Here is an 11910-nt window from a genome sequence, read left to right on the forward strand (position 1 = left end):
CCTATAGGACTACTACTAATCAGGCCAGGTAGCCTATATGACTACTACTATGTGTAATCAGGCCAGGTAGCCTATAGGACTACTTCTATGTGTAATCAGGCCAGGTAGCCTATAGGACTACTATGTGTAATGAGGCCAGGTAGCCTATAGGACTACTACTATTCAGGCCAGGTAGCCTATAGGACTACTACTAATCAGGCCAGGTAGCCTATAGGACTACTACTAATCAGGCCAGGTAGCCTATAGGACTACTACTATGTGTAATCAGGCCAGGTAGCCTATAGGACTACTTCTATGTGTAATCAGGCCAGGTAGCCTATAGGACTACTACTAATCAGGCCAGGTAGCCTATAGGACTACTTCTATGTGTAATCAGGCCAGGTAGCCTATAGGACTACTACTATGTGTAATCAGGCCAGGTAGCCTATAGGACTACCTCTATGTGTAATCAGGCCAGGTATCCTATAGGACTACTTCTATGTGTAATCAGGCCAGGTAGCCTATAGGACTACCTCTATGTGTAATCAGGCCAGGTAGCCTATAGGACTACTTCTATGTGTAATCAGGCCAGGTAGCCTATAGGACTACTACTAATCAGGCCATGTAGCCTATAGGACTACTTCTATGTGTAATCAGGCCAGGTAGCCTATAGGACTACTACTAATCAGGCCAGGTAGCCTATATGACTACTACTATGTGTAATCAGGCCAGGTAGCCTATAGGACTACTTCTATGTGTAATCAGGTCAGGTAGCCTATAGGACTACTATGTGTAATGAGGCCAGGTAGCCTATAGGACTACTACTATTCAGGCCAGGTAGCCTATTGGACTACTACTAATCAGGCCAGGTAGCCTATAGGACTACTACTAATCAGGCCAGGTAGCCTATAGGACTACTACTATGTGTAATCAGGCCAGGTAGCCTATAGGACTACTTCTATGTGTAATCAGGCCAGGTAGCCTATAGGACTACTACTAATCAGGCCAGGTAGCCTATAGGACTACTTCTATGTGTAATCAGGCCAGGTAGCCTATAGGACTACTACTATGTGTAATCAGGCCAGGTAGCCTATAGGACTACCTCTATGTGTAATCAGGCCAGGTAGCCTATAGGACTACTTCTATGTGTAATCAGGCCAGGTAGCCTAGGACTACTACTAATCAGGCCAGGTAGCCTATAGGACTACTTCTATGTGTAATCAGGCCAGGTAGCCTATAGGACTACTACTAATCAGGCCAGGTAGCCTATATGACTACTACTATGTGTAATCAGGCCAGGTAGCCTATAGGACTACTTCTATGTGTAATCAGGCCAGGTAGCCTATAGGACTACTATGTGTAATGAGGCCAGGTAGCCTATAGGACTACTATGTGTAATGAGGCCAGGTAGCCTATAGGACTACTACTATTCAGGCCAGGTAGCCTATAGGACTACTACTAATCAGGCCAGGTAGCCTATAGGACTACTACTAATCAGGCCAGGTAGCCTATAGGACTACTACTATGTGTAATCAGGCCAGGTAGCCTATAGGACTACTTCTATGTGTAATCAGGCCAGGTAGCCTATAGGACTACTACTAATCAGGCCAGGTAGCCTATAGGACTACTTCTATGTGTAATCAGGCCAGGTAGCCTATAGGACTACTATGTGTAATGAGGCCAGGTAGCCTATAGGACTACTTCTATGTGTAATCAGGCCAGGTAGCCTATAGGACTACTATGTGTAATGAGGCCAGGTAGCCTATAGGACTACTACTATTCAGGCCAGGTAGCCTATAGGACTACTACTAATCAGGCCAGGTAGCCTATAGGACTACTACTAATCAGGCCAGGTAGCCTATAGGACTACTACTATGTGTAATCAGGCCAGGTAGCCTATAGGACTACTTCTATGTGTAATCAGGCCAGGTAGCCTATAGGACTACTACTAATCAGGCCAGGTAGCCTATAGGACTACTTCTATGTGTAATCAGGCCAGGTAGCCTATAGGACTACTATGTGTAATGAGGCCAGGTAGCCTATAGGACTACTTCTATGTGTAATCAGGCCAGGTAGCCTATAGGACTACTATGTGTAATGAGGCCAGGTAGCCTATAGGACTACTACTATTCAGGCCAGGTAGCCTATAGGACTACTACTAATCAGGCCAGGTAGCCTATAGGACTACTACTAATCAGGCCAGGTAGCCTATAGGACTACTACTATGTGTAATCAGGCCAGGTAGCCTATAGGACTACTTCTATGTGTAATCAGGCCAGGTAGCCTATAGGACTACTACTAATCAGGCCAGGTAGCCTATAGGACTACTTATATGTGTAATCAGGCCAGGTAGCCTATAGGACTACTACTATGTGTAATCAGGCCAGGTAGCCTATAGGACTACCTCTATGTGTAATCAGGCCAGGTATCCTATAGGACTACTTCTATGTGTAATCAGGCCAGGTATCCTATAGGACTACTTCTATGTGTAATCAGGCCAGGTAGCCTATAGGACTACCTCTATGTGTAATCAGGCCAGGTAGCCTATAGGACTACTTCTATGTGTAATCAGGCCAGGTAGCCTATAGGACTACTACTAATCAGGCCAGGTAGCCTATAGGACTACTAATAATCAGGCCAGGTAGCCTATAGGACTACTACTATGTGTAATCAGGCCAGGTAGCCTATAGGACTACTTCTATGTGTAATCAGGCCAGGTAGCCTATAGGACTACTACTAATCAGGCCAGGTAGGTAGGACTACCTAATCAGGCCAGGTAGCCTATAGGACTACTATGTGTAATCAGGCCAGGTAGCCTATAGGACTACTATGTGTAATCAGGCCAGGTAGCCTATAGGACTACTATGTGTAATCAGGCCAGGTAGCCTATAGGACTACTACTATTCAGGCCAGGTAGCCTATAGGACTACTACTAATCAGGCCAGGTAGCCTATAGGACTACTACTAATCAGGCCAGGTAGCCTATAGGACTACTACTATGTGTAATCAGGCCAGGTAGCCTATAGGACTACTTCTATGTGTAATCAGGCAGGTAGCCTATAGGACTACTACTAATCAGGCCAGGTAGCCTATAGGACTACTATGTGTAATCAGGCCAGGTAGCCTATAGGACTACTATGTGTAATGAGGCCAGGTAGCCTATAGGACTACTTCTATGTGTAATCAGGCCAGGTAGCCTATAGGACTACTATGTGTAATCAGGCCAGGTAGCCTATAGGACTACTATGTGTAATGAGGCCAGGTAGCCTATAGGACTACTACTATTCAGGCCAGGTAGCCTATAGGACTACTACTAATCAGGCCAGGTAGCCTATAGGACTACTACTAATCAGGCCAGGTAGCCTATAGGACTACTATGTGTAATCAGGCCAGGTAGCCTATAGGACTACTTCTATGTGTAATCAGGCCAGGTAGCCTATAGGACTACTACTAATCAGGCCAGGTAGCCTATAGGACTACTTATATGTGTAATCAGGCCAGGTAGCCTATAGGACTACTACTATGTGTAATCAGGCCAGGTAGTATAGGACTACCTCTATGTGTAATCAGGCCAGGTATCCTATAGGACTACTTCTATGTGTAATCAGGCCAGGTATCCTATAGGACTACCTATGTGTAATCAGGCCAGGTAGCCTATAGGACTACCTCTATGTGTAATCAGGCCAGGTAGCCTATAGGACTACTTCTATGTGTAATCAGGCCAGGTAGCCTATAGGACTACTACTAATCAGGCCAGGTAGCCTATAGGACTACTTCTATGTGTAATCAGGCCAGGTAGCCTATAGGACTACTACTAATCAGGCCAGGTAGCCTATAGGACTACTTCTATGTGTAATCAGGGGTGTGTCGTTACTCAAGATTGACAGGATCGCTACAAACAAAAGACAATGAATTAATTGAGAACTCGTAAATGGAATGAAATAATCCCAAACTTTTTTCCTGATAAGTGTAGCCTGTGTGCTCTGTAAACAACATGTCCACCCCAACAACAACAACGGGAAGACTGGAATATTATTGAATGCATTAACAAGAAAACAGGCCTCCGCCAATGGACGAGTCCACCCAGGCAGGCCTCCGCCAATGGACGAGTCCACCCAGGCAGGCCTCCGCCAATGGACGAGTCCACCCAGGCAGGCCTCCGCCAATGGACGAGTCCACCCAGGCAGGCCTCCGCCAATGGACGAGTCCACCCAGGCAGGCCTCCGCCAATGGACGAGTCCACCCAGGCAGGCCTCCGCCAATGGACGAGTCCACCCAGGCAGGCCTCCGCCAATGGACGAGTCCACCCAGGCAGGCCTCCGCCAATGGACGAGTCCACCCAGGCAGGCCTCCGCCAATGGACGAGTCCACCCAGGCAGGCCTCCGCCAATGGACGAGTCCACCCAGGCAGGCCTCCGCCAATGGACGAGTCAATCAATTAAATGTATTTATAAAACCCTTCTTACATCAGCTGATGTCACAATGTGCTGTCCAGAAACCCAGTCTAAAACCCCAAACAGCAAGCAATGCAGGTGTAGAAGCACGGTGGCTAGGAAAAACTCACTAGAAAGGCCAGAACCTAGGAAGAAACCTAGAGAGGAACCAGGCTCTGAGGGGTGGCCAGTCCTCTTCTGTCCACTAAGACAGGTGTGAATCAGACGGGTGTGAATCAGACGGGTGTGAATCAGACGGGTGTGAATCAGACGGGTGTCTTGTGTGCCATACATTTTATTTTTTAGATATATTTGTCACTGTTCGACTAAAAAAACAATCTTGGTCGACCATCGCGCACCAACGACCAAGGTTGCCAGGTGCACAGTGTTTCCTCCGGCACATTGGTGCGGCTGGCTTCCGGGTTGGATGCGCGCTGTGTTAAGAAGCAGTGCAGCATGGTTGGGTTGTGTATCGGAGGACGCATGACTCTCAACCTTCGTCTCTCCCGAGCCCGTACGAGAGTTGTAGCGATGAGACAAGATAGTAGCTACTAAAACAATTGGATACCACGAAATTGGGGAGAAAAAAGGGCTAAAAAATTAAAATAAAAAATAAAAGATGTAAAAAGAGACTAACCTGGATAAATAAAGACAACAACAACACTAGAAGAGGTTTATCATTGAGACTAACCTGGATAAATAATATTAGAAGAGGTTTATCATTGAGACTAACCTGGATAAATAATATTAGAAGAGGTTTATCATTGAGACTAACCTGGATAAATAAAGACGACAACAACACTCGAAGATGTTTATCATTGAGACTAACCTGGATAAATAAAGACAACAACATACCTGCTCCCATCCCCGTTGGATCCCCTCCCTTGGCTCCTGGCTTGTGACCTTTCACCCCTAGAGGCCACTGGGTTCTCCCAGAGTGAGGTGGAGGGTACACCCCTCCGTCAGGGGAGCGGGACTTGGGCGAGTGTCTCCCGGTGCCTGGTGACTGACACCCCGGCGTCTCCATCACTCTCTGCACGTGTTCGTCCAAGATGGCCTCCGGGTTCTCCTCGTGCGCGTCCTGTAGCGCCAGAACACCGTTGTACGAGGTCTCTGAATAACGGGACCCGTAGTGGGGGTAGAGGGACGAGGTGGAGGGGGGGAGGGGCTTGTTGCCGTAGGGGGGGAGGGAGTTTACCATGGAGACGTCGGCATCGTCACCCTCCTCCTCCTATCACAGAGCAGGAGAGGAAAGAAGGGGCGGGGTTAGAGGAGAAGCAGGTTAGTGTGTGTGTGTGTGGGATGATTACCATCCAAACCACGCACACACACACATCCAAACCACGCACACGTCACACACACACACACACATCCAAACCACAGATACGTCACACACACACATCCAAACCACGTACACGTCACACACACACACATCCAAACCACGCACACGTCACACATCCAAACCACGCACACGTCACACACACACATCCAAACCACAGATACGTCACACACACACATCCAAACCACACCACGCACACGTCACACACACACATCCAAACCACGCACACGTCACACACACACACATCCAAACCATGCACACGTCACACACACACACATCCAAACCACGCACACGTCACACACACACACACACACATCCAAACCACGTACACGTCACACACACACACATCCAAACCTCGCACACGCACACGTCATCCAAACCACGCACGTCACACACACACACACACATCCAAACCACGCACACGTCACACACACACATCCAAACACCACACACACACACACACACACATCCAAACCACGCACACGTCACACACACACACACACACACCAAACCACGCACACGTCACACACACACACACATCCAAACCACGCACACGTCACACACACACACACACATCCAAACCACGCACACGTCACACACACACACACACACATCCAAACCACGCACACGTCACACACACACACATCCAAACCGCACACGTCACACATACGTCACACACACACACACACATCCAACCACCACGCACACACACACACACACACACATCCAAACCACGCACACGTCACACACACACACACATCCAAACCACGCACACGTCACACACACACACAAACCACGCACACACACACACACACACATCCAAACCACGCACACGTCACACACACATCCAAACCACATCCAAACCACGCACACGTCACACACACACATCCAAACCACGCACACGTCACACACACACACACACACACACACACATCCAAACCACGCACACGTCCAAACCACACACACACACACACACACATCCAAACCTCGCACACGTCACAGATACGTCACACACACACCCTCCCAGTACGTACCAGTCTGACCCTCTTCAGTCTCTCCTCCAGTCTCTCCTGTGCTTCTCTCTCTCTCAGAACTGCCTCCAGTCGACTGATGAGGTCAACAGCAAACCTCTCCGGCTCAACGTGGACATCCTTTGGTACACGGTACGTACGCTAGACACAGAACATCTATCAGATCAACATCATTCACAGAGTCTACTGTTAGAACCACAGAACATCTACCAGATCAACATCATTCACAGGGTCTACTGTTAGGACCACAGAACATCTATCAGATCAACATCATTCACAGGGTCTACTGTTAGGACCACAGAACATCTATCAGAACCACAGAACATCTATCAGATCAACATCATTCACAGAGTCTACTGTTAGGACCACAGAACATCTATCAGAACCACAGAACATCTATCAGATCAACATCATTCACAGAGTCTACTGTTAGAACCACAGAACATCTATCAGATCAACATCATTCACAGGGTCTACTGTTAGAACCACAGAACATCTATCAGATCAACATCATTCACAGAGTCTACTGTTAGAACCACAGAACATCTATCAGATCAACATCATTCACAGGGTCTACTGTTAGAACCACAGAACATCTATCAGATCAACATCATTCACAGAGTCTACTGTTAGGACCACAGAACATCTATCAGGACCACAGAACATCTATCAGATCAACATCATTCACAGAGTCTACTGTTAGGACCACAGAACATCTATCAGATCAACATCATTCACAGAGTCTACTGTTAGGACCACAGAACATCTATCAGGACCACAGAACATCTACCAGATCAACATCATTCACAGAGTCCACTGTTAGGACCACAGAACATCTATCAGATCAACATCATTCACAGGGTCTACTGTTAGGACTACAGAACATCTATCAGATCAACATCATTCACAGAGTCTACTGTTAGAACCACAGAACATCTATCAGGACCACAGAACATCTACCAGATCAACATCATTCACAGGGTCTACTGTTAGGACCACAGAACATCTATCAGATCAACATCATTCACAGGGTCTACCGTTAGGACCACAGAACATCTACCAGGACCACAGAACATCTATCAGGACCACAGAACATCTATCAGATCAACATCATTCACAGAGTCTACCGTTAGGACCACAGAACATCTATCAGGACCACAGAACATCTATCAGGACCACAGAACATCTATCAGGACCACAGAACATCTATCAGATCAACACCATTCACAGAGTCTATCGTTAGGACCACAGAACAACTATCAGATCAACGTCATTCACAGAGTCTACCATTAGGACCACAGAACATCTATCAGGACCACAGAACATCTATCAGATCAACACCATTCACAGAGTCTACTGTTAGGACCACAGAACATCTATCAGATCAACATCATTCACAGGATCTACCGTTAGGACCACAGAACATCTAGGGTATGAGGTAGGGTATGAGGTAGTGTGTATACTACTTACAGGTATATGAGGTAGGGTATGAGGTAGTGTGTAGTGTGTATACTACTTACAGGTATATGAGGTAGGGTATGAGGAAGTGTGTATACTACTTACAGGTATATGAGGTAGGGTATGAGGTAGTGTGTATACTACTTACAGGTATATGAGGTAGGGTATGAGGTAGTGTGTATACTACTTACAGGTATATGAGGTAGGGTATGAGGTAGTGTGTATACTACTTACAGGTATATGAGGTAGGGTATGAGGTAGTGTGTATACTACTTACAGGTATATGAGGTAGGGTATGAGGTAGTGTGTATACTACTTACAGGTATATGAGGTAGGGTATGAGGTAGGGTATGAGGTAGTGTGTAGTGTGTATACTACTTACAGGTATGTGAGGTAGGGTATGAGGTAGTGTGTAGTGTGTATACTACTTACAGGTATGTGAGGTAGGGTATGAGGTAGTGTGTATACTACTTACAGGTATATGAGGTAGGGTATGAGGTAGTGTGTATACTACTTACAGGTATATGAGGTAGGGTATGAGGTAGTGTGTATACTACTTACAGGTATATGAGGTAGGGTATGAGGTAGTGTGTATACTACTTACAGGTATATGAGGTAGGGTATGAGGTAGGGTATGAGGTAGTGTGTAGTGTGTATACTACTTACAGGTACGTGAGGTAGGGTATGAGGTAGTGTGTAGTGTGTATACTACTTACAGGTATGTGAGGTAGGGTATGAGGTAGTGTGTAGTGTGTATACTACTTACAGGTATGTGAGGTAGGGTATGAGGTAGTGTGTAGTGTGTATACTACTTACAGGTATGTGAGGTAGGGTATGAGGTAGTGTGTAGTGTGTATACTACTTACAGGTATGAGGTAGGGTATGGTAGGGTATGAGGTAGTGTGTAGTGTGTATACTACTTACAGGTATGTGAGGTAGGGTATGAGGTAGGGTATGAGGTAGTGTGTAGTGTGTATACTACTTACAGGTATGTGAGGTAGGGTATGAGGTAGGGTATGAGGTAGTGTGTAGTGTGTATACTACTTACAGGTATGTGAGGTAGGGTATGAGGTAGGGTATGAGGTAGTGTGTAGTGTGTATACTACTTACAGGTATGTGAGGTAGGGTATGAGGTAGGGTGTATACTACTTACAGGTATATGAGGTAGGGTATGAGGTAGTGTGTAGTGTGTATACTACTTACAGGTATGTGAGGTAGGGTATGAGGTAGTGTGTAGTGTGTATACTACTTACAGGTATGTGAGGTAGGGTATGAGGTAGGGTGTAGTGTGTATACTACTTACAGGTATGTGAGGTAGGGTATGAGGTAGTGTGTAGTGTGTATACTACTTACAGGTATGTGAGGTAGGGTATGAGGTAGTGTGTAGTGTGTATACTACTTACAGGTATGTGAGGTAGGGTATGAGGTAGGGTATGAGGTAGTGTGTAGTGTGTATACTACTTACAGGTATGTGAGGTAGGGTATGAGGTAGTGTGTAGTGTGTATACTACGTACAGGTATGTGAGGTAGGGTATGAGGTAGGGTATGAGGTAGTGTGTAGTGTGTATACTACTTACAGGTATATGAGGTAGGGTATGAGGTAGGGTATGAGGTAGTGTGTAGTGTGTATACTACTTACAGGTATGTGAGGTAGGGGCACACGTCCGTTGGCTTTGGCACTTTCATGCATCTCTCTACGATGCTGTTTACGATACCGGTAGGGTGGAACACCGTCCCTGCAACACACACACACACAAACACACACACACGTTAGTATTAAGAACAAAATGACAGTGTGTCCGTGTGTGTGTGTCAAATCAATCAAATTGTATTTATTTATTTATTTTTCTCTGTGTGTGTGTGTGTGTGTGTGTGTGTGTGTATTTCCATGTGTACTCACACACTGCTGTCGGTCAGTGAGAGTGTGTGTTTCCGTGTGTGTGTGTGTACTCACACACTGCTGTCGGTCAGTGAGAGTCTATGTGTGTGTGTGTGTACTCACACACTGCTGTCGGTCAGTGAGTGTGTGTGTGTGTGTACTCACACACTGCTGTCGGTCAGTGACAGTGTGTCGCCGTCGGAGACGCTGGACAAGCTCTGCTGTTCACTGTCGTTAGCGCTGGTTGCCGGGGCGCGAGCAGAACCCATGTTCACGTAGTAGGGGTTAACCACCGGCTCTCTGCATGGTCTGAGGTCACACACACACACACACGCACACACACGCGCACACACGCGCACACACACACACACACACAGACACACAGAAAGTATTCAGACCCCTTCACTTTTTCCACATTTTGTTACGTTACAGCCTTGTTCTAAAATTGATTAAATAACCAAATTCGCATCAATCTACACATAATACCCCATAATGACAAAAGCAGGATTTTAAAGAAATATTTGCAAAAAATATAAATACTGTATTTACATAAGTATTCAGACCCTTTGCTATGACATGTTGAAATTGAGTTCAGGTGCATCTGGTTTCCATTGATCATCTTTGACATGTTTCTACAACTTGATTGTTGTCCACCTGTGGTAAATTCAATTGACTGGGCATGATTTGGAAAGGCACACACCTGTCAATATAAGGTCCCACAGTTGACAGTGAATGTCAGAGCAAAAACCAAGCCATGAGGTCGAAGGAATTGTCAGTAGATCTCCGAGACAGTATTGTATCGAGGCACAGATCTGGGGAAGAGCACCAAACAATGTCTGCAGCATTGAAGGTCCCCAAGAACACAGTGGCCTCCATCATTCTGCAGCATTGAAGGTCCCCAAGAACACAGTGGCCTCCATCATTCTGCAGCATTGAAGGTCCCCAAGAACACAGTGGCCTCCATCATTCTAAAATGGAAGAAGTTTGGAACCACCAAGACTCTTCCTAGAGCTGGTAGCCCGGCCAAACTGAGCAATCAGTGGAGAAGGGCCTTGGTCTGGGAGGTAACCAAGAACCCGATGGTCAGTCTGACAGAGCTCCAGAGTTCCTCTGTGGAGATGGGAGAATCTTCCAGAGGGCCTTTATGGTACTGAATTGCCAGGCGGAAGCCACTCAGTAAAAGGCTCACGACAGCCAGCTTGGATTTTGCCAAAAGGCACCTTAAATGACTCAGACCATGAGAAACAAGATTCTCTGGTCTGATGAAACCAAGATTGAACTCTTTGGCCTGAATACCAAGCATCATGTCTGGAGGAAACCTGGCACCATCCCTACGGTGAAGCATGGTGGTGGCAGCATCATGCTGTGGGGATGTTTTTCAGTGGCAGGGACTAGGAGACTAGTCAGGATCGAGGGAAATATGAACAGAGCAAAGTACAGAGAGATCTTTGATGAAAAACTGCTCCAGAGCACTCAGGACCTCAGACTGGGGCGAAGGTTCACCTTCCAACAGGACAACGACCCTAAAGCACACAGCCAAGACAACGCAGGAGTGCCTTCGAGATAAGTCTCTGAATGTCCTTGAGTGGCCCAGCCAGAGCCCGGACTTGAACCCGATCGAACATCTCTGGAGAGACTTGAAAATAGCTGTGCAGCAAAACTCCCTATCCAACCTGACAGAACATAAGAGGAATGTGAGAAACTCCCCAAATACAGGTGTATTTGCCAAGCATCATACCCAAGAAGACTCGAGGCTGTAATCGCTGCCAAAAGTGCTTCAACAAAGTACTG

The 11910-nt window shown here is 46.5% G+C and overlaps 1 protein-coding gene across 3 annotated transcripts in view; it reads right to left on the bottom strand.

Moving 5' to 3' along the window:
- The window catches only part of LOC121845001 (axin-1-like), a 29341-nt gene that overhangs the window by 6592 nt on the left and 10839 nt on the right, over positions 1-11910 (bottom strand). For all 3 annotated transcript variants that reach the window (XR_006082266.1, XM_042315657.1, XM_042315656.1), the window contains exons 6-9: positions 10285-10428; positions 9880-9976; positions 6786-6923; positions 5268-5643 (exon numbers count right to left, since the gene is read on the bottom strand). Coding sequence is in view for 2 of the 3 variants with exons in the window: in XM_042315657.1 (XP_042171591.1) it covers positions 5268-5643; positions 6786-6923; positions 9880-9976; positions 10285-10428 (755 nt within the window). In the remaining variant the exon portion in view is untranslated. The remainder of the gene's footprint in view (positions 1-5267; positions 5644-6785; positions 6924-9879; positions 9977-10284; positions 10429-11910) is intronic.

The sequence above is a fragment of the Oncorhynchus tshawytscha genome, unplaced genomic scaffold (assembly GCF_018296145.1).
Source record: "Oncorhynchus tshawytscha isolate Ot180627B unplaced genomic scaffold, Otsh_v2.0 Un_scaffold_3215_pilon_pilon, whole genome shotgun sequence".
Lineage (NCBI taxonomy): Eukaryota > Metazoa > Chordata > Actinopteri > Salmoniformes > Salmonidae > Oncorhynchus > Oncorhynchus tshawytscha.